Source organism: Hippoglossus hippoglossus, chromosome 14 (genome assembly GCF_009819705.1).
Source record: "Hippoglossus hippoglossus isolate fHipHip1 chromosome 14, fHipHip1.pri, whole genome shotgun sequence".
Taxonomy (NCBI): Eukaryota; Metazoa; Chordata; class Actinopteri; order Pleuronectiformes; family Pleuronectidae; genus Hippoglossus; species Hippoglossus hippoglossus.
Genome location: NC_047164.1, coordinates 19,763,354 through 19,787,669, shown reverse-complemented (window position 1 = coordinate 19,787,669; position 24,316 = coordinate 19,763,354). Strand labels below are relative to the sequence as shown.

The following is a 24,316-nucleotide window of genomic DNA, read 5'->3' as shown; positions in this document are numbered from 1 at the left end:
AATGAAAACTAAAAGAGCTCAAATACTATCTGAGCCAGACAGACATACCTTCTTGGCGTACAGGACGATCTTGGGGAACTGACCAGTCTCTGCAAAACACTGAATGACTTTGTTTGGGACGTTGGCCCTCAGGTAGACACTGAGAGCCAAGGTAGGATCCACTGCCTTCACCAGGTCACCAAGTTCCTCTGAACACTCCAACTGAAAAGTAGGACAAGTAACATCAGCACTGGAATGAATCAAACTACAATTAATGCCCTAAGAAACCGGAAGGTTGTGATGTGATGACTATACAGTCAACATCCTCAGCCATGTCCGCCAACTCTTTTTTTGTTGTTTTAGCTTAATTGATAACACAAAATCAGGTGGTCATATGCAGCATGTTAAAGAAAAGAATGCCAAATGTATGAATGTATGTTTTTTAAAAAAATACAATATTACAATAATATACAAATTACTAGGGATGCACTGATATGGAAATTCTTGGCCGATACCGATATTTAAAACAACAATCTAGCCGATAGCGATACCGATATTTGTTTATTACTTGAATAATATGAAAAACAGAAAAGCCGCCTGGCTGTTCACACCGGACCGCATTTCTCCGCGCTGGTCAGCCTGCGATTCTCCGCTTGTTGTTGTATGTAACCCGTTCAATGTCGGGTGTCGGGGGTAAATGACGTATTCTCCAAGCAAGCCTTTAGCCCCCCCCCCTCTCTCTCTTTTTATCTATATGACTGCTTGTGTGGCTGTAGTGGATGGGCAGAGGGGGACATTTAATTATGTGATTGGGAAAATTAAAACTCCAGGACAACAGAAGGGGAATACAAAGTATGGGATGCATATTTGATCATTTATATCATATAAAATATGTCATTTATATCGTTTAAAATCATTTTTCAGTCTGTTTCCTGGCGCGATACGCTCGCTCGCACGCCGAAACCATCGGTGAAGGGCACTGGCGCGGCGCATCGCAGCCCATGTGAACCGCACAAAAGGTTTAACGGGGGGGGGGGGATGGGAGGCGCCTGGCTTTCCTTGGCGCTGCGCTGCGCTTCAGCGCCCGGTGTAAACCCGGCGTCAGTGTACCATAATCTGGATGCCAGATTGGCAGGCTGCAGAAAACATACCAATGAACATCGGCCAATGTTATCGGTGAAAGTCAAGTTTATTACCGATACGCCGACGGCAGTAAACGAGGCGAATATCGGCCGCTACCGATATACGGCCGTACAATCGGTGCACCACTACAAATTACTATTATATATGTTAACATTATCAAATGAGTGAACATTAAAAAAAAAAAATCACAGCCCCTGGAAAAAAAATTCTTAGCATGAAGGCACTTTGAGCCACCAAAACGTTTCTCAGTGAAACTTCACAAACTCCTTACATAACAATGATCTCACATGATCCAAGATAATAGAAAAGTCATGTAAACAAATAGGCAGCTCAGGAAGAGCCTCTTCCTGTGAGTGGAGGCAGAGATGGAGGCTGATCTACAATACCTTGTCTTCCTTCAGCCACTTCTCCAGAAGTTGCTTTCGCCCCTGCTGCAGGACGGGCCTGCAGAGCTCCAGGGACTCGAACTTGTTGAGCTGGCCCTGGTCCAACAGGATACCAAAGTACTGGAGCAAGGGGGAGGTCTGGCCTGGCTGAGTCGGAACACTCTGGAAGCGACGGATGGTGTCTGGGGTACGAAGGATACCCTGAGAGGGGAAAGGTCAACTGAGGGTAAGAATAGATCTGAACAACTGATAAAAGACAACATCGGTCAGTACATTTGTGTTCAGACTATAACCGAGACCTGTTAATTAATCCTATGCAAACAGGATGAGTACCTTTGGTGCATTGGCAGCTACTTTGGCAGCCTCAGAGAAGTTGCCAGCAGCAAAAAGGTTGTTGAACTTGCGCGCAAAGAGCTCTTCAGCGCCGGCGAGGTTGTTGCGGACCGCTAGGCGGAGAGCCAGGTCTGGATTCTGCAGGACGTTGGTGATGTAGGGGATGATGTTTTCCTCTTCCACGCACACGGACAGCACCTGTGTTAAGGGGGAATACAGAGACTGATTTAGTAAAGTGCACTAGGGACCAGAGAAGGGGGACACTGTGTAATCATGCTGCCAGATTTGACCCCCACCCACCCTTTTTTGCAAAAATCTGATGAAGTATTGCTTTAAAAAAAAGCAATTTTCCTGGAATGTAAAAGAGCTACTGAGGCAGCATCCATACGTCTATGTTTTCCTTAGAAAACTTTGTCTTCAAATTAAAACTATCTCTGTCCACACAAGCGTTTCGGCTCTGTATTAGTTTTTATCCTCGTCCATACTAACATGCCTGAAAACGCATATCAAGTGACCACTCATGTACACTGGGCATGCAGGTGCCAGTGTAATAGATTGTCTCCTACGCATGTAAACAGTTGTATTATTGTAAAATGCAGAATTTAACTGCACAACAGCGGATTAGGAAAAAGACAACAGGGTCAGCAATTGATTATCCATGTTGCCTACTACACTGGTAGCTGAGGCTAGTGCAGGTTCTCTTCTTCTGGAAGAGAGTCATGTGATAACTCCATTAAACTCTGTCTGGCCTTTGGTTGTGGATGCTGAATACAAATGTATTATTAGTAGGTCAGTGTAACGCATGGCTTTTGTGAGCCGTCCGGCAACACAGAGCGAGAGAGAAAGGGGAACAAGTCAAATAAAAGAACAGGACGGAGGAAAGGGGAGGGGGTGGTGGTGAAGGAGAAAGACTACCAGTGTTGGCGCCTCTACAAACAAGCCCAGCAGGTCAGTACCCCAGCTTTTAACACGAGTGAATAGGCGTCATTCTTCCAGCCACTAAAGCAGGGTCACTTACGATAATGTAAGTGGACTAATTGAAGGGGGCTTAGATAAAAGATGGATAGAAAACATGGAGTCGCAATAGGTCCCTAAGTGGAAATTCAGTTCTAATCATGCAGATGTTGTGAATGCAAGGGGGAGGATTCAGTGTCTGAAAAATTAAAAGGACAACCAAAAGTTCAGGGTTCATATAAACAGAAACTAGTTAGTAAATACAAGAAAGGAGTGGATACTGTCCAAAGCCTTGCTTGACATGTTTCTGAAGACTTGAGTTAAGATTCAGGTAAACAAATTGAACAAAACCATTTAATATGTCCTATTCCATGTAAATACAATGATCAGAGTCTGGTGGAAATCTTGCTTAAAAACCCTTCTTAACAGCACAACACCACGTGTCAGATGATACATGAGCTGTAGTGTCAACAAGTGAAACACTAGCCTAGACACAACCACACTAACTGATACAGGGAATAGTAAAATTGCAGGCAGACATCACAGGTCTCTGTCTGATGAGGTGGAGATTTGATTGGATGAGAAGACCAGCACTAAGAGGATTACATGGCACTAGGCTGTGCCTCCCACTTCACGTCATGTGCTAATTGGTGGTGGGCCCTTTTTTCCTTTCTTGCTCTGTCGCTTTCTCGCACTCTTCTGGTTTATATGAAGCTGTTCTTCACATACATGCTGCCCGCTGGTAGTCATGGTATCAGAGATCCTGATAGTCAAACTCAAACTAACAAAAAAGGCATCGCTCACTTCATAGCTCCAAATAAAAAGTGTGGAAACGTACAAGTAGATAATAGACACCAACTTATCATCAGAAAAATGACAGGAGACCAGGAGGACCATGTTCATATTGGTTAAAAGAAAATGTCAATCCATGAGTTCAACATCTTGACACTTCACTGTTGAGCAGGGTTGTGACTGTGGTTAACCACCATTTACTTCTGTAAAAGTTTCTGACCAATTCCACACATTTGACAGTTACTACTGTGTGTGAAACAGAATGATTTATTGTGGGTTGATTGTCAGATTGTGTGTTTACCATTAACTACAGACTGAATACTTAATAAACCCAATAAACGTAAATGTGCAAACACAACTTAATAACAATTTTAAACTACCATTATATCATCCTTTATCAGGAGCATATATCTGCATATTCAGCCCCTTTCTTCACTATTCTGTTTGTCCAATCAAACTAATCAAAATAAATATTAGACAGTTTCCAATTATGTATTTAGTTTTTCTTTACGCAAGCCAGTTGACCAAAGACAGAGGTATATTAGAAAAAATGTATGATAAAAGCAATGTTGTGACGCATTTCTTGTTATAACTTTCCCAATATAGTTGGTAACTAACCCACTCAACTGGAGGCACTCTGAGGCCTAGACATTGCCTCTGTGTATGTGTGCACACAACGTGTGTACACACATACACACTTCACTGTCATGGCATACATCGAGATCCGTCACTGCTTCAGATCAGCTTTCCTCTCTTCACTCAATAATTCATGTGGTGTGTGTGGCCTGGCTTGAACATTATTCATCAGCTGGCTGGATCCAGTTCTCCTCTCTGGTTCAGCTTAACAAAAGCAGTAAGACACAGCCCTATCCCCTCTCTCTGAGTGAAACACTACACTTTGGATTATTTATAATGCCTCCTGGCAAAGCCTGGCCCGACTGATGTTGACAGGTAAACAAGACGACAATGTTATTGCAACTGCAATGTTATTGCAACTGCTGATGTTAGAAGTTGTGCTCGTCAACAATTTGTTGGACATGTGATTGCTGTTGACATGAGTAGAAGATAATAAAGAAATGGTTCTTCTTTGGCTGAGGTTAGGAAGAATATTTGGTTTGATTTTACTTTGACATTAAAAATACTGAGCAGCCATGCTAAAGAGCATTGTACTTTCCCCCCCAAGCATAGGACGGGCACTGGTCGACATTTTTACCTGTCCTTTCCTGTTGACCCCAATGATACCCGAGGTGGCCTCATGTGGAGCGGTGACAAAGATGGTCTCTCCACTGATGCGGTTCATGTAGATGCAGGTGCCGGTCTCCAAGTCATACAAGTGGATGTAGCCATATTTGGTAATAAGGAAAACCACATCTTGCTTGGAGCTTATCTGTCAAGTAAGAGACAAAGATGCATATTATATCTGTTAATATTATTATTTTACATCACCATAAACCACCCAAAAGGGTTTTCCAAAGAGAAACTGGGACAAATACAGAACCAAAGATTGAGTAATTAGTTTAAGATGAGTAACTAGATTTATCCTTAGGAACTACAGATCATATTAGAACAACTGTGTCCCTAAAACCATTAATTGACTGTAAAAAATATGTTGTGAGGGAACACAGTTACTCTGTATAATTTACATGTGTATTCTAAGAATAGCAGATGATTGTGCTTTGCCTGAGCCACCTGCCAAACTACGGAAACATACCTGCATGGCCACAGGGAAGTCGTTCTGGGCTTCTGGAGGGAAGAACACATCCACTGCTTTCTTTGGAAATGGCTGGTTGGCAGTTGGTGGAGTTCCCACTTCTATGATATGCAACTGTGTCAGAGAGAGAAATCAAAAGTTTGAAACTGTCACACTATGATTTTTCCTATAAGAAATCCAAAATCCATGTATTTCCCCATTATGGAATTAACACCAGTTACCTTTCCTCCAGCTTGGCCTCTGACAGCAAAGCAAAACAAAGTTGACTCCTCTGAATTTCCCTCCATCTTGAACTGAGCAAAGCTGGCTGCATGGCCTTCGATGGGCTGAGAAACTTTTCTGTCAACAGAGTAGAGCTGCATGGCTCCCACTACCCGATTTTGCTGAAAAAGGGCAAAGCAGTTTACATACAAATGTGAAAAACAAACTGGTTAAGCAATGCTAAATATAAAGCTGCTGAGTTACTTAGCAGTGCGAGCAGGTTACTTAAGCTTTCAGACATGCACTGAACTGCATGTTCAGTGCATGTCTGAAAGGTGCATGTGTGAACGCAAAAGTCAGAGTGAGAGGCTCCGGATTATCTGTGGACTTTCTCTCTCTGGCCTCCTAGTATAAAGTCTGTAGAAATTCCCAAAAAAGTATGTGAGAACACAGCAGGGGATGCCCCGCTGGATTCACTGCGAACAATGGGGGGTTGAACAAGCGAAAAACGCAAAAATGGAAGAAAAAAAAGGAAAACTAAAATCTCCAGATGAAAGAGTGGTCACGCACGCGCACACACCAAGAGTTTGTGGCTACAAGAGCCGACACCAGTGTCTGTGTGTGGTCAAGAAAAGCATGCGGTTTTGAACCCGTAGGTGCAAAGAAACTACACGTTCAAAGAACATCCCGCTGCGTTGTGCATGTGTGAAAGGAGACTCTACCCATGCTTGAAAACAGCTTTACCGTTTGTAAAGAATGTTTGAAAGGTTACTAAACCATGGAAATTACTGTTTGGTATTAAATCAGAAGAGATGAGCAGAAATGTACCTGGGCTGAGATGCCGATGAGCAGGAGCCATTTCTGCTTAGCGTCAGTGCGGTAGTTGATGATCTGACAGCCTGCCAGGCTGGAGTGGCGGTCAAAGACTTTCACAGGCTGCGAGTCACCCTCCATGCTCCAGTGGTAGACGGCAGTGTCAGTCACAAGTGCAACTGTGTTAAGGGAGATCCACTTCCAGAAGGTAACATCGTCCGTCATGGTGTGTGCCTTCATCTTGCTCTTCATCTCAATGTTGAAAATCTGAAGGGTTTTGGAGGCTAGAGTAGGGGGAGAGATGGGGCAGGAGCCAGGCCCCAGAAGAATGTTATAGTTTCTGACAGGATGTCTACAAACACACACACGTTCATTGGAAAAGAGAACACATCAAATTTAAATAGAAGGGAGATTCAAATTTGAAACATCAGTAGTCATGGCACAGAGGTCATCAGGCAACGACGAGGCCATGACCGATGGATCGTGGATGCCATACATGCTGTAGTCGGAAATTGTGTCATGTAGTGAAGTGTAGTGAGACAGGCGCAGAAAAAATACCCGTGAATATAATTTTGACCTCATGGGAGGCTTCACCAGGTGTCACTGTGTCAATTATGTGTACTCAAGCAAGTCAATTTTTCTACACACAATAGGTAAATTATAAATTGACAGGCCAATAAGAACACATAACTGTAGTGTTGCCCAATACCAGATGTATGTTGAAATATAAGTAAATGAAAAAGAGTTATTCTCAATGTGTATTAACTTGTGCTCCTTGTGGTTCTGTGAGAGTGAGAATGACTACATGCATGCACACCCCTCCTTAGCACAGGTCAATAACTTAAAAGAATCAAAGAATATAGATACATAATTTAACTGAACTAAACACAGGTCCTGAAAGATTCTTTATAAATGTACTTAGTATGTGTCATGAATCATTATGTCCGACTACTTGGCCCACCCCATCAAATGAACAGCCCTCAGAGAGAAACAAAGCATACAGAGGGTAGAAGCGAGAAACAAACAACTCACAAAGAAGGCCAACACATCTGCATCTGAGCCAATTTGTCAAACAGTGGAATACGACATTTAAACAGACACATGGAGGCACAATTAAGGGGCAGGGGTAGTTTTAGACAGTCAGAGAAATGGTTTCCAATCATGATTATGGTTGATTTTCTACAGTTGCAGATCAATGTTTTGTGACGTCTTGATCCCAGACGAGAGACTAAATGTTTAAAAAAGGTTCACTCACCTGATTTGTTTTATTTTTGTTTGTTTTATTAGTTTGGGTTAATTTTGTGAACTAAAGCTTAATTATTAAGCAGTGTGACTTCCTTGTTTGTTCATTATTCAATACTCATTAAGAAAGGGAGAAAAAAAAGCAAAGACCAATGCGTTAGCACATCTGTCAAGATCATTTTGCCATCACTAAGCCATGGAATCAGAGAACTATAAGCATTGTGAAAAATGGAGCAGCAGCAGCCAAATTTTAGCAAGCAAAAGGATTTTTCATTGAATAATCATCGGTTTTTCAAGGTGATGGGATGTGTGTGCTCGCACTGCCTCCATCCTTCAGACATCATGGTTGCATGAAAAGGTCAGGGCTATATACTGCGTCACATGACAAGGTTGGCTGAGAAGCGTCATTATGGTAGACTGAGCAGGGAAGACAGTGAGGGGTGGAAAGAGGGAGGAGGGATCTATGCTGAGGCTACGATGTATAATTAGTGAGGGACAGACCGGTACTACAGCCTGAGCCAAGATTAATAAGACACTACAGCTACCTGTTTCATTGAACTACCAGTTCCCATAATGACATATTCATGTTTGCTGAGGGGTGTGCACTGATTAAGGGCAACTGGTTTTTAGTGAGAAGCTTATTCTGATCTGTCCTAACCAGAAGAGGATCCATTTAATTTTAACTTTGGCAATCAGTGTTTTTATTTTTGCTGCAAAAAGACAATAAATTTGAACAAAAAAGAACAAACTGAAGGCAAAGAGCCATTGTGTAACATTTAACTAGGCAGTATAGTGTTAAGTAATTCCACTATTGTAAAGCTCAAGCCTCTAAGTCACATGTTTGTCAGCAATATGTTCTCTCTATAAAAGTACAGCACAATTTACAACTGCACATTGTACCACGTCCTCAGTAGAGGACATTCAGAAAGAATGTCAACAGGACATCATTTTAACAGGAGAGGCAATTTCATACAAATACACAATTTATTTTACTCTTAACAGCCCAGCATTAACTCTACGAAAATGACATCCTCATTTGTCATTGCAAAACATTATAACTAACCAATGGTCACTATTTAATGTCAATCCACACTTTCAAGCCCTGTTAATAGTTCTCACAGTCACATATGGGAAATTGACTAGAAACCTTGTGATCAAATCAGTGCCTTAAGGATCAATTTAAGCAAAATAACTCATTTCCCAAGTAAATCTGTAGGCCTATGGAGGCTTAGACATCCATTAATTTCATAACATACCAACTGTGACCACAGGGAGACAGGTCAGCCAAAAGTCCTAAGACAAGTGTTTGGCTCTTTAAATGTTATTTCACTAGTTAGAGGGGGAAGAGGCCAAGAGCTGAACACAGACAGATGGACACATAAGGGTGTTGGGATCTGCAGCTCCTTAACTCTCAATAGTAACCGTTTATGGGAAATTACTGAATTAATTCACAAACATGAAAAACAGCTGGGAAACAAGTGAAACAACAGATTTGAGTAATTAAAACTTCACAGAGATGGAAGAAGACATGAATTTCAAAATGGAAATTGAGAAGGAAAGTGAATTAAAATGAAATACATTTTACCCATGGTATTACCGCATTTAAAATGGGTTCTCAATCACTTGTACATACAATACAAATAATGGAATGCCAGCAAGCTGTAAGGCTGTGAAAGCTAAATCCTGTTTACAAAGAAATATTTTCAATGACCAAGATTTAGAAAAACTTGTGTTGATGGCTTTAGTCATGGTGCATTTAATTATTGTGTATACTTAATGGGATCCTTTCAGTTGTGTAACTTGTCCTTAAATACCGTCTTGAAAACAGGATTTCACTTCCACAATGAAGTAGTTAAATTTCAACTCACCGTCTGCAAACACATAAGAAAGCAGTAAAGTAAACAAAAAACAAACAAAGAACATAGAAAAGACAAAAACAAAAACAACAAAAAAGTCAAACCAATCATGGATGCTGAACGAAAAGGATAAATATACTCTATTTTGAAAATTTACACACAAATGTTTCGAAATCATCCAGTAAAAGTACTTCTTAGTGGAAAAACTAAAACAGCTGGATGTGTATGGACATAACTAGATGGAAATCATTTAAAAATAATCTCAATTATAAAATAGACAATACAGTCATATTGAACAAACATGTCTGAACAGAGCGCTGCTGAGTTAAAATATCACATTGAAGTATATGATGTAGTTGTAAAATATAATTTAACGCTAATCTAAAGAAATTTGGCTTCTGTGATGCCAAAACACTGACGTACCTTTGAGCGCAATGACCTTGCTGGCTGGATTCATGATGGCGCTGTCAGCTGAGATGGGCCTGCGGATAGGTGTATTTGGGTCGGCCATGTCAATGATCACCACCTGAGACTGCTCGCCCACCTTCTCCCGCACACAGATAAACTTGTCCGACTCCATGGTGAGTGTGCTGAAGCCGATGTTGGCTGGGTTGATCCCTAAGTTTTGGAGCTATGGGAAAAGGATGGGAATAAAAACAAGTTAGTTTTGAAATACAGAATATGATTTGCGAAAAATCTATGACAGCAATGAGATCACATTCTTCATGCCACAATCTCTCCTTCAGGCTGTTATTTGAGATGAGGTAGATCATTTCATTTGCACTTCAAATTAGTTCAGTATTTATCAAGAGGAGCCAGGGCAACCACGTGTTGAAATAGAGGACGTCATCAGCCAGTGACAGTAAGTGTCAGCAGGTTATGAGTTCCACTTGTTAATATTGTGCATAGCAATGATGATTTCAACAGTTCAATTAATTTAAATTCCTGATGTTGACCAAACAACAATAGTGTTCAATAAGAAGGCACTGACTCTACTCAGCTGCCTTGCACTACCACAGCCTATCAGGTGTCCTTGCAGCTCTGAGCAGCTCTTCGGACACATGGAGCTCATCACAACAGGCAGAGATATGGACTGGGTGGAGTACTCATCCAAGTTCTCAAAGAATGGGCCAGGGAGGAAACCACAACCGTATTACACAACACTCTAGTCATGCTGCAGTCCGACTGCCAACAACTTTTCAACTGTGACTTTGAGCAGCTCATTGCATTTGGTTCAGATGCAGTTTGTCAAGACAACATGTAGCACTTTCACTGCAATAAGACAACATCTGTCGTTACAATTGCTTGTGCCTAATGTTGTGTGTGATGTAAACCAAAGGAAATGAAATGCTGATGCAATCAAACAGAAAGTAAACCAGAGTTCAGAAGTGTAGCCTCAGTTTAACAGATGTGGTCTCCCAGCACAACAAACTGTGTGATACAGGAAATTAAGAGTATTATCCTGTGAGAAAAGCTGAAGACTGTAGTTGCACTGCTTTGCAGCACAAAATACCAGCAAGCTCTGCAGCTAAGATTACTGCCAAGGCTGGAAACAGGGCATCCTGCCTGCTTCACAGAAACTGACACAGCACTACCTGCTTAAGGCAGCCAAACTGGATGGCTGTGCCAGAACAGCTCTGAGAAGGAGTCAAGACTCTGATACAAGAACAAACCATGCATCATGTTTACAAAATTGGAATATGATATTAAATCAAATGACAATGGACAGGCAAATGACACAATCAGTGAACAAATTATTCCAGTGCCTTCCCGCTAAACAATTGCAAATGGCAAGGTGGTTGTGAAGTAAGCCTGAGGGAAATGAAACTACCAGAAACATTTCCAATTGGTCACATATTGCTGTTGCAACTTCCTCTACTTTTGCAACCTATCAGGAATACACCACAGTTACAAATGTAGTATAATCACCTACAACTCTTAGGAGAACAAATTTTAAATCAAATTGAATAGCCATGTTTTGATATAATTTTCATATGTCCCAGACAACTGAGTTGTCAATGTAAATATGTCAATACAATTCATTGTGGGGAAAATACTTTGCTATCATATTTGGTGCTACATATCTTGCCAGCTTCAGCCACAGCTGAGTCATGTCTGGTGGTGAGTTCATTTCAAAGCCTGCTAATGATAAAAAAGAAATCCACAAATGCTAATCAGCAAACACAAACCACAGTTCCAGGAACTGCTCAACGAAGTTGGAACACCTTTTATCAATGACTGGACACACCCTCCCACGGCTCTGCCCCACCCACATTCTTTCACTGGCGAGTAACCCGTTTCCCTCTCGATGACATTGCGATACATGACCTTGCAGAACAAGTGTTACTACCAGCTCGAAGAAAAGAACTGAAAACTAATCTGAAGCAAGATTTCAACAGTCACTTTTTTTTATTGCTGCAAAGGATGACATCATGCAGTGACATCATCGCTGCTCCCTTGCCTCTTTATCGTTGCCATTGTCTGTGTGGAAGACTTGTTTACTGAGGCAATATTTATTCACGTCATGAGACAAAGGGACAGGGCCCGCAGAGAGAAAATATATTAGACCCTGAACATACTGGATTTCAGTAATAACTAACAGCAGTTTGTTTCATCACAACATTCTAAAAAAACATATTTCTTGAAATATAGGTACTGAACTGGGTTCCATTATATCCTGAACTTGAATTTAAAACAGGGGCAGTTGTCTCTATTAACAATATCTGAAAACCCCATGCAGTGATTGTGAGCTCTGAGACCTTGGGAATATACTTTCTTAAAATCAACTCTCTAATCTATGGAAACCAGACTAAGGGACGTCTACACATTAAGCAGGCAAGGAGGGTTACCCCTCTGTTAATAAAAAATAAGTTTTCTAGTCAGATTTACTACCTCTGTCCCTAAATAAAAGGGACATAGGTAAAGTAAATACAGCACAACAAATACAGATAGATGTTGCACTGCTGGAAGACGGAATGCACCACAGTCTGGTCAGTCAGACTGGTTTTCTTGTAGTAAAACACAGCTGTGGGCTAATGCTACTGTGACATCAATGTGCAGGAATTTGGTGAAAGCAGGTCAATCCAGTGGAGCTACAACCATTCTGGAAAATGATTCAGTTCATTTAGTCTGGCCTGATGTGGCCTGGTGCTGCTGTGTTCAGCTTAGTAGTCAGCAACAAGCTTTGACGGGCAGATGCTTTTAATTCATCAACAGCTAATTAATACCAGGGTTGTGAGAAGAGAAAAACCGAGCGAAGAATGAGACCATCGTTGTACTCTAGGACAATCAACAAAATTATAGAGTCCTGATGAAAATGTGAGGAGAAACAGTGAAGAAGAGGAACAATTTACAAAAGAGTTCCTGAAGGCTAATGACTATAACACCGAGCTAGCAAGTGCAACTGCAACATCAAACTACTAGCATGAGACGCAAGTGACAAGTACATTATGCATTGCTATCATTAGTCCTTGGATAAATCATTAACTCAACTCTGCCTCATTACATTCTGATCCTTTTCAATACTGCATCTTCTATGACATGAGCTCATATGAGAACATACTCAAAATTAGTGTCTCTGCAAGGCAATATATTTTCTTTTTGCAGCAAGGAGAGCGCACAAATCTGTCGTACTACATTAGCCTCACAGAAACTTCAGAGGTTAATGTCATTCAATTAAGAAGATTAAGCTTGCGAGGAGTCTTTTATCAAGAGAGTCAAGAAATGAGTGCCATCTACTGCTACCTCACTGGAGGTTTTATTGAGGATTTACTACAGAGACACATCTCTCTACTACCAGTCACAAGAGTGAGTTGACTAAGGTCACAACTTCCTGATAAAGAATGTTTCGGCTTCCACTTTCGTGCAACCTGTTGTTTCAAGCGAGATATACAAAAAAAATCCCTGAGAGATGTTATCAGGTGTTGTATGTACAAAATGTTTCCTGGTGGCTGGAATGGCAACAAAAACAATTCCATTTAAAATATGTGACAAACATTTATTTCCTCATGTTGATCCTTGAGAGCTTCCATTCAACTGGTGTAATCAGGCATCCATCTGATATGGGTCCCAAAATCAATAACATTATTATTAATGGAACTCTTGCTCAATACAATTAACTGATACATCATCATGTTAATGTACTGTAACTGTAGTGAGGATGTTTCCCTGCTCATGAGGGCTTATCCATACACAGTCATTCAGCTCAAAATATACTGTGCTCTCAAGGAAAGAAAGTATATCAAACTTGATTTAAGTTCAACTTAAAGCTACAAATTTGAGCTGATGGATGCAACTGAATCCTACACAGGGGAGGAATAAGCCAGCCGATTTGAACTACTCCTTATGACCCAAAGGGAATCCCATCTGTTGATTTAACCTGTACCCTCATCCCTCAAAAGGAAAGCAGCATCTTGCTCAGCGAAAAAAAGACGAGTGTCCCACACATGTTAAGTTCAAGGCAGGTCAGAGAAGGATGTGCCATGTAATGTGCTGAGGCTTGCAGCACTTCACTGCAGTGCTCCACAACAGGAAACCAGGGACCCATTGTCTACTAGGACTGAAACAACAGGCTGGCCCAGTGCTGCCTCCTCCACTATCATGTGACACTAGCAAGGGGACATGTGACCAGCCCAGGGGTGAAGAGCAAGAGGGCTGCCTTTACTGATAAAGTGGAGGGGGAAAAGACGGAAGGATTGCATGGATTTGTGAAGCCCATCCGTCTCCACTCCAGGCCAGTTCTGCTGAGGTGGTTTTTGGGACTGCAGTTTCCTTTTTCTCCCAAATGTACGCTTTATCTTATATTTAAACAGTGCCGCAGAATTTCAAGTGTTCAGCAGATCTGTTTCCTCACCAGTCACGGGATCTCAGCTGGTCAGTTACTAGCCCAGTGCAAAGTGTGACATGCAAACCTTGTAAAGTGATAAGAGCATGTCCAAATAAACTAATGCCATAAATGTAGGTGTGATGAACAGATTACATTTAGAATCAAACAGCTGAAAATAAATCTGAATTATATCCCTTTGGTCTGCCAGCCTAAACCCAATCTTTTAAGTATAATAAGGAAACTTAGGCCTTCCACAGAACACAAGCATCTAATTTAAAGCAAACCCGCAAGATTTATAAGAATAAACATGACAATAATGCATATGTTTTCTTACCACAATATCTATCTATATTTTGTAAAAATCTATAAAAAATGTTTAACTTATTCGGGGGCCCCTGTCTCAAAAACAGGAAACTACATGCTGCACATTTAACAAAAAGGTTTTGTTGAGTGATTAGTAATTGCTTTAGCAGTGATATTTAACTGATGACATGTTTTGAAAGGATTACTGTGGGTACTTACAAAACATCACTGAAAGTAAACAGTGTTTTACCATGTAATTATGGAATCATATGTGAAGAACTGTATTGAATTAACACACCGTTGATAAGCTGAGGCTTGGTTTTCCCTCCACACATCCACAACAATGCCTATTTGAAACAGGAAAGGCTTGAAAAGCAATCTTAATAAATCATATGTGCAAAGGAAGTGTTTTTTTGGATTATATCAACTTAACTATTTTTAAAGTGGAAACATCAATAAACTCCTTGGCAGCAGTTGATGCTCACAGTATTTGAATTTCATTCATTCAAGCATAAATCATCATTAATTCAAAAGAATTACATCTTTTATATTTGCCTGGTGTTTATTGGTTTACTCTTTGTGTACAACTGTCCTGATATAGATACCATAATCAATAATCTTCATGATACCAATACCTACTCCCAGGATAGTATACAAAGTGTATGACAAACTGAAAGAAATCTGTGGAGTTAAGATAAATGCATTTTAATGACACTTGAACAATTAAAGTTTTTAACTGGAGTCCTAACTACACTACATAAATGGATAATCTATAAATATGCAAGCTATGCATGTTGACCGCATGACAGAGGAAACACGACTGCAGACTTTCAAGGAATAGCAGGGACAAAGACAGAAGACCAAGTTAAATGCTTGCTTTTGATGCTGGCTCTGTAAATGAGCTCTCTACACATAGTCCACAAAATCACAATCTTGAAGACATTGTCTGTGTAAGCTGTAGTTTGAAAAAAGTGGGATGAATTGGCATCATACATGCTGCCAGTGAGTTGTGCAAAACCTAAGTACTTCAATATCTTGATATAAGACTTGTATCACAATTTTAACACCACTGGATCCCACCGAACAGACAACAAATGTATCACCCTGCCCTTCATATTACTATGCAATTAATCGACATTTACTAACACAGGTGGACCGCTTCAGGGGGAGATTTGACATGATCATTTTTAACATGAACTTCTCAAAAGAAATCTATATGATAAGATTTTAAACTACATACAAATTCTCTGAGTTAGTATATGAGACTTAGGTTGAAGCTCAAGTTAAAAAAAATATGGTTAGAAAGGTTAAGTGATGGCATAGCGAAAAAAAGCCACTGACATTTTTTTTTACCATCTTGGATCACTCCAAGATCATGTGACTCAATTGTACCAATAAAGTAACTTTCTTCCTACAACCTGGGTGCTCTTGTGAGGAGCCATCTCACCTAACAAACAGACAGCCAACAAAATGAATGGACAGACTCCTCAGGACAAACAAAGCAGTAATAATCCAACACATTAAAAAAAGGGGGCACATTTGGCATTTTCTAGGTAAACCTCACAATTTGTCCTGATGTATATTTTAGTTCATATTGCCCATCTCTAATATTCTGCAATGATTTGCTCAAGTGATGTATGCTGTGAAACATGCATGAAACAACATATGCAGGTCATGCATTAGTGATATTTGCCAGAGATTCCATGCGAGTTGATTAGTCGCACAAAATGACCTTGTGATGTGCCAATGACACAAATCACAGAAAGCAAACTTCAGTCACATCTTGGCACTTTATATGTCTGAAAACTACAGTGCAGTACAGTTAGCCATTTGAATTAAATGTGACAATTTATTGTATTACCATACAAATATGTGTATTAAAGTGAATCACAAACAACTATGAATGACAAGAAGCTATTTAGAGTTGCATTTGCTGAATGAAATTGTTAAATTTGAAAACTACCAGGCTAATTTTGCTGCAAAGCTGTTGTATCAGAGCACGGAAGCACAGACCTTTGCCTCAGCTGAAGATAATATCTTAGTTCAACTGTGAAGCTCAGTATGCACTGTAATTCACCACTTCTGTACTGCTCTCTCTTTTCACGCCCACCCCTGCAATCAAAAGGACTTTACAAAGAAGTCAAATAGTAATTTCATTGTAACTGTATGCACAAAAAGACATTTACATTGCTTTGTTAAATATGCAATCTCTTGTGATGGGCCTATATATTAACTAATCAACTGCTTTTAAATAAACTAAAATGGCAATAATACAGTGCTGAGCTAAACTGACTTTAGTGAAATTTCAAAGAATTATGATTTTCTTAATAAACAAAATCCATTCACTTGATTTAAACTAGAAACATACCACACCTTGCTATTCTAGCGACATAGTGATAGTCTCAATGAGACCAGAAGACCTGGATCTAAACATCCACCTGCTGAGCTAAATGTTAGTCACATCAAATGGCACTGACCTTGACCTCTGACCTCTCTTCAGGGATCAATGTCTAAACACTGTTGTCATGCACAGAAGACACCAATCCTCTTGGAAATTAAGGACAATTGGAGTCAGATAAAGTAAACTGTCCTATGACATCTGTCTCATTAGGCTGGCACAAGGCTTTTTGTGTTTAGGTGAGGCTAGAAAACAAATAAGACTGAATTAATAAAATTATTTTCTTCAAGGTAGCAGATCACATTTCTAATTAGAAGCTACACTGAAACACCAAAAGTCCCAATGATTTATTCATTACACTTGGGATGCCAGCGCTCCAGACTGAATCCATGAGCATGTTCCACCTCCTAAACCGGGTCAGCTAGCAGTTGTATTGGGCTAAGGTAAAGGTACATTTAAACCAAGTAGGATCCATATAGTGCAAAGGGCTGTACAATCACCGCAAACACCTGTTTGCCTGGTTGTACTTTCATTGCTGCCATATCAAGGGAATAGTTTCCCTGTCAGACACAGAGGTCTCAGTGAATGTTTGAGCCTCGGCCAACTCGGACTAAGTCATTCAACATGGTTAGCCGAAAAGCTATCTGACAGGCCAGCGCACCACATGACCACTTTACAATGTACCAATATGACAGGCTCCTGAGGACGGCTAATCACGTTCAGTGTAATCAAACGATGCATGTTTTATACATGTCAAAGCAAATGACTTAATCAGTAAAGTCAATATAAACTATCACCGCTGACTTAGCTGTCATTTATTCTGATAGCTTAATGGGTATTTGTCAGTACAAGCAATAAGGAAATGTATTGTGTGGTTGTTCTACCAATTAGCATTATCGCAGCACTGACAGTGAGTATTTGTACTACAGCGGTCTGTACTCTAAGAAAATGAACACTTCACCGAGGGTGTTTTCATGGTCGATATGCGGTGAGAGTGGATTACAGTAGCATCGTGTTTCTAAATACAACCTGATAACAATACGTTTGTATAGCTCCTGGTTCTGTCTTGTAGACTTTCCTCGTTTACACCAGGCACAAGGGTGGCTAGTCAAAGTGTTAGCAAGACGGCTAGATGCTAACCAAGATAAACGTCATCCACCCAGACAAGCTAGTTAGCCTAGCACCCGAGAGCTAACTTAGCTTGTTAGACTTTGAGAAGTCTCCGGGGCCACGAAGAGTCTCGCACCGATAGTGACTGAAAGACAAACTTCACCTAGTGATACAACCATTCATTCACAGCCGAGTTCAGTCTCCATACACGTACCTGCAGGTGCTCCTGAAAGCGAATAGGCAGGATCTGAGCCATGGCGGTTCCTCTGTCACTCTCCTCCGGTTTCTTCCAATGCTAACAAACTACAGCTTCTTCACTCAGATCCTCGTCGGACAGCCAGGGAGCCTCTGAGTCTAAAGTCCAGATGGATTCAACTATGAGCCTTGTTTCGAGCGTGCTGTCGGTGTGATGGTACTTTTTTCAAATTCGTCCCTGAACTGTTTACTTTCGGGCTTCCCCTAGCTAACGAAGTGCCGCTACACCGACTCCCTGGACCCGCAATGGCGATGGAGGCTGGTCAGCGCAGAAAACATCCCGGAAATGGAAGTGCACTCAGCGAGGCGGATGGATACGGAGTCACTTTTACAAAAAGTACATAATACCGTGTGTTATCGGTATGTCTTTGGCACATTTGCAATGTGTTATATTCTCCTTTGAAACGCCAGAACAGCCACGTCTCATTTCATCATAAAACTACCGAAGAATGAATTTAAAGAGGGGAACTACTTCTTTCTATTTCGCCCTTTGATTTTTGCCACATCATTCGCCTATGTAAATTAACGTCATTCTTACGTGTTGTACACTTGTTCCTCTCAGCCAATCAGATGACTCTGATCAACCACTGAGGAACCTTTATCAAGCATCCATTCAACATTTATTTTCTATTAAAATGTGCTTTTATGTGGTTTTCACTAGTAGCTTTATTCTGACCACAAGAGCATAATATGAATCCTTTATTTATTTTCCTTCCATAAAACAAATAAACTATGTGTTCAGCATGATTCACTTGCACAAAATATACATATATACATAATAAAATAATGAATAAAATAACAATATCTTCACCAAAGTCTCTACGCAGAGTAATAGTGTGTTCATTTTATATTCATCGCTCTTTGTATATATTGTAATTGTTTATTTTTTGCACTGTGGAAGTGCATTGAGACACCAAACCTGTACATGGCCAATAATGCTGATTCCGATTCTGAGGATTTACGTGTTTCTGGTTACCATCATGCAATAACTGCAGGGTGGAGTGTGCACCCCAGTCATCATTTCCCCTTTTTAACATCCACAGTTTTTGTTGGCAGAGGATGTAACCTTATTGCTCAATGTAAAACTAAATACTGGGAAGAAATTAGTCAAATGCTCTGACCTTTTAGCAGAGATTTCATTCTGTTGATGCAGCAATAATGGCATCTGGAGAAAAGTGTGGCTGCAGACAAAAGTTGTTAGCGATTACACACCATGATACCAGAAGAAAGCAGAACTCCTGGAAGAACAACATTAGAGAATACAACTGCAAATGAGAATAGTATAAGTATAAGTTATATTGCTACTGAATAAAAACTGTGAAATGAAGTCAATATAATGCCAATTAAAAACATAATACAACATGACAGCCAAATGAACAGACCATCAAAGTGCCAATATCAATTCAAAGCAGTGCAATCACAAGTTTGTGCTTTGTATAAACTTTCCGTATACAGGGCATGAACAAGTAAATCAAATGTAAACAATCCGAGTATACCAGGAGTGTAACACCAATCTTTAATTGCTGACAGAGAATCATCTTGCATCATCACATCACTGGATTTCTTCAGACCAAGTGAAGAGTGACCACGCGCATCCAGATACTTTAATTGCAGAACAAGTTGGTTTCATACATTTTACTACATTTTACTACTGGAAATGGTTCCCTGTGATTGTTGCTTTTGCTGTTTTCTTAGGTGTCATAATAAAGCATAGTCACAAGAACATAATTCCAAGTCGTACCAGACAACATCTGGATTGTGATCCACCCAGAAGGATCCGCTGGCTAAAGCTGCTCACAAAAAAGAAATCAGATGTTAAGGGGAAGTGGTGGCGATGGGGTATATAATTTACAAAATGGTCCAAAAAAATATGCATACAATCTGTTGACCAAGTTCTAATAATGTTTAATTATTCTAGAATAATATATATATATTTTTTTATGATTTACCATCAATGGTTTTCTTCATGTGTTCAATCTTACAGCCATTAAAACAACAGAATTTTATTTCTGCACACACTTTGTAACAAAATTTCAGAGCCATCAATCATAAATGAATAGTCAAATCCCTTAGTTTTTACTCTATAGAGCATAGGTGAATGAATTTCTGCTTGAGTGACAGAAGATAGCATTGAACATAAACAGCAGTCTTCCTCCATTAAAATAAAAAAATGATGGCCTTGCTGGGGCCAAGTTTAACAAAATACCATGACTACGTGTTACGTGAACATGAACTTGGACCAAACGAACTACGCAAATTGTTTACTGATATATATTTTCAGAGGCAGAGGGTGTAGGGGTCCTGAATGGACCATTCACGCTGCTGTTGCCATGGATTCACAGGCCGAGGGAACACAAGACACAGGCACTCACAGAGAAGCCATGTGTGTCAATATAAAAGAGTGGCCTTCGGACTCTCTGCGAGGATGCTGCACAGGCCCGCAGAGGCTGAAATTAACCTCAGGCTCCATGTGAAACGACAGGCAGTGTTGGTAGTTCTGCAGACTTTGCCCTCGTCTTTCCCCGTAGACCCAACAACAGGGTCTGTCTATCTTTACTGTAGGTCGTCCCCTGCTGGGGAAAAACTCAAGTGAGGTCAGCAGAGCAGCAGCCATGCAGGGACCTGAGATATTTGTAGCAAATGGGGTGAATCTTACAAAAAGGTGACTGTCTACTTTACAGTTTTTTTGGTTGCTTTGGCAAGGATGTAGGCACAGATGGGAGCTCAGCGGTGTCCTGTGGCTGGGAGGATCCCATCAGGGATGATCGAGAGGGGCGGACACTTGGATCAGGAAGCAGGAACGAAAAGTTCCAGAGGCGCCAGATTGCATCTACTTCTCTCCCCACTTGTCTCTCTATCCCTCTGTCTGCTGCACTTTATCAGGCAGGAGTTTCAACAATGTCATCACACAAACATGGTCTTTCTGTTATTTCTCTTTCTGTCTGTCATTAAGTGGGTTCAAGTTCAGCTCACTCTGTCATTGTCACATGATGACGGTGACGACCACACCTTATTTCAACTTTACAATATGTTTTCTGTCTGTGAGATAAGTTCAACTATTACACATGCAAGATGTATAGTCATGCTGTTACAATATTTTGATTTCATTTTCAAAGACGACTCTTCCGCTTCATGCAGCATAGCCTAACCTTTGAACGCCAGCAGAGGTGAAGTTACTAATTGACTGTTTGTGGGCCTTTGCTCCCGGGAGGAAGGACACACATACACACACACACACACACACACACACGCACACACACACACACACACACACACACACACACACACACACACACACACACACACACACACACACGCACACACACACACACACACACACACACACACACACACACACACGTCTAAAGAACACAATTATTTCAGTCCAACAAAGACAAATTATTTTAAATCTTGTTTTTACATTTTGGACAAATGTGTATATAACTCTGCTGCCATAATCTCAGGATTCAGAACCTACAGGAGTTTTGCACCTTTAAATTAAATTATACTTAGCCTTGTTTGAAAATGATCCTTCAAAAAAATGTTAATTCAGAGCAAAAAGTGGGGAAAACATACATTTTGAGCATTTCATTGACAATACAATATTGAACAAGTAACAACTAATACAGTTTTATGAGCATGTTTAATTACAATTTTATTTTATTTCAATAAAATGGTAAAAGTATTTCAGTGCAGACATAAATATTTGGATTTTGTTGCCATCTAGTGGACAGAGACTGAGACAATTTATTTGCGGTGTGCTATATCAGTTCTTAAATTGGAATAAGAGTCCAAATTACCAAGTGTTTTGGTGCGGTTTAAAAGTTCATATTTTTTAATACAATGTCATTTTTCCTCTCCATAACAGATGGGAAGGGAAGCCATTTGTAAATTGCGATATAAAAGGAACAGTTCAGTAATATTTGAAATGCCTACCATTACATAGTGCTTAATAAACAGTAACTGGTATTTGTTCTGTTTTCCCCCCTCTTCTTAATCAGAGCTCCACAGAGAGAAATAGGAACTTCCTGGCTTTCTCAAGGAGGATCCCTCGTGGAAAATGGCCTATAAGTCCTGCAAAGTGATACCTACCCAAACATATTTAATAACCATGTGCTTTCTGTAGATGTTAGACAACATTATGCACTCGATTCCCTGACACAAATTGTTACTTTGTAAAGATCTGTCCCGCTTTGATCAAATAATTTTACATTTGACACCAGGTTTGATGCATTCAGTGTTCTGTAATTTTGAAAAAAGAACAATGATTTATGCAGAGCTCTCCACCATTGCCCTAAGGCAACAGTATGGCTGTTTAGATATAAAAATATGATTTGATTTAGGCCTGATCTGAAGGACATCAGTGGAGGACAATGTTCCTCACTTTTTTGCCGTCTGTTTTCTGGATTGTTAATGATGTTAAAATGAATAGTAATAAAGTTAATAATAAGCAGAGAGATGGATGCCCATTTTCACCAGTGAAAGAAAAAAATTCCCCTTGAAAAAACATAATGAGATAATCAAAATCATGAGATAGAAAATCATTAGATAAGGTTGGTGGTATTTTTACTTTTACAGGCATTTATTTTTTGCTATTTAGCTATTTTTGTTTATATAGAAACTCACGATATTAAGCACATGTGCAGTCGAAGAAAGTGTGAGTAAATGTTTACTGTTGACAAAGTATGTGTAAATGTTAAAAATAGTAGCATGTGAAGTGATGGTTTTCATATTTCTCTTTGAAACAAACTTTATATAGCCATTAATTATTGGTTAGTATGATATTTTGAGGGGGTTAATGTACAAGTTTAAATTAACATAAGCAGTTCAATCAATTAAAAAATCCAAATCAACTTAACTAAAACAAAAGGTTTTACACAACTTACCATTTTAGTTTACCTTAAGTAGCAAGTTAAAACAACTATCATTGGTTTACACAGCAAGGAATATTTAATCAATATGACACAAGATTAAATTAGAAGAACAAATGTATTATTCTTCACTTAACTTAAAATTTTAAGGCAGCCCTTTCACTCATATTTTGAAGTTGAAACAACATGTTGGATTTGACAGTGCAGTGCTGATAACATAAGAGACGGTTGTGTTCTGTTCTCATACAATGTAACCTTGATCATGCTGTATCCTGTACAACTGAGTGAATCTTGGCCTGATTGCTTTAACTAAGGCATTGTTGTTTCCATGTCATCAGAAGATCCTGACCTTTGACTTTGTAACAACCCCAACCAGAGTGGGAGGGATGAGCCAAATGTATAAAGACAAAGAACTGTTTCCCATCGGTGTGCATATTACAAACTAACCTTTGTCGTATGCACCATGCTCTGAGCATTAAAGTGTGACAATACTGTAAGAGAATTGTGTCTCGTTCCTCGTTGTAAGAGTGGGATTGTAGAAATTGCCACGACAACACCCACGCTTATCCTATCACATGTTAAAATGTTTCTGAACAACACCTCAGAGCCATCAATCATATTTTAGAATATAGGACAAGAAGTTGAATATCCCTTGTATGTTTGAAGGTCTTCTGCACAATTTAAGTTACCAACTACCAGTAGATGTTAGCAGGTGTTAGCAGCCACCAGCAGATGTTAGTACAACTTCACTTGTGCACTTTTTAAAAAATAAATACAAGTGCTAAAAACAGGTCAACTGGACTTGGTTGAGATTCTTGAAGACGTTTCACCTCTAATCCAAGAGGCTTCTTCAGTTCTAACTGGACGCTGGGAGTCCCAGGTATCTAACTTGTAGGGTTGTTAGGAGTAGTTGAGGTTACCTGAGAGGCTGGACCCAACATGCTGTTGGTTTCATTGGAAGTTCAGAGATGGTTTCTCTTGTTTGACATAGATGGCTTCTTTCACTCTTTCAAACCATCTGTCTTCCCTGGCCAAAATGTGGACATTGTTGTCTTCAAATAAATGTCCCTGGTCCCTTTATATGAAGGTGGACTGCTGAGTCCTGACCTGAGGAGCTGGCTCTCCTGTGCTGTGTGTGCCATGT

General features: G+C 40.0%; 1 protein-coding gene across 4 annotated transcripts in view; it reads right to left on the bottom strand.

The window, feature by feature from the left end:
* Positions 1-18,571, bottom strand: part of cltca (clathrin, heavy chain a (Hc)) — a 31,880-nt gene extending 13,309 nt beyond the window's left edge. For 2 of the 4 annotated variants that reach the window (XM_034606154.1, XM_034606157.1), the window contains exons 1-10: positions 18,261-18,570; positions 9,834-10,041; positions 9,423-9,425; positions 6,328-6,596; positions 5,520-5,681; positions 5,299-5,412; positions 4,801-4,974; positions 1,842-2,039; positions 1,509-1,709; positions 49-201 (exon numbers count right to left, since the gene is read on the bottom strand). In XM_034606154.1, the coding sequence (XP_034462045.1) occupies positions 49-201; positions 1,509-1,709; positions 1,842-2,039; positions 4,801-4,974; positions 5,299-5,412; positions 5,520-5,681; positions 6,328-6,596; positions 9,423-9,425; positions 9,834-10,041; positions 18,261-18,302 (1,524 nt within the window). In that variant the 5' untranslated portion in view covers positions 18,303-18,570. Of the gene's footprint in view, positions 1-48; positions 202-1,508; positions 1,710-1,841; positions 2,040-4,800; positions 4,975-5,298; positions 5,413-5,519; positions 5,682-6,327; positions 6,597-9,422; positions 9,426-9,833; positions 10,042-18,260 lie in introns of all 4 variants that reach the window. The other 2 variants (XM_034606155.1, XM_034606158.1) reach the window with 2 other exon arrangements.
* Positions 18,572-24,316: the final 5,745 nt, after the last annotated feature.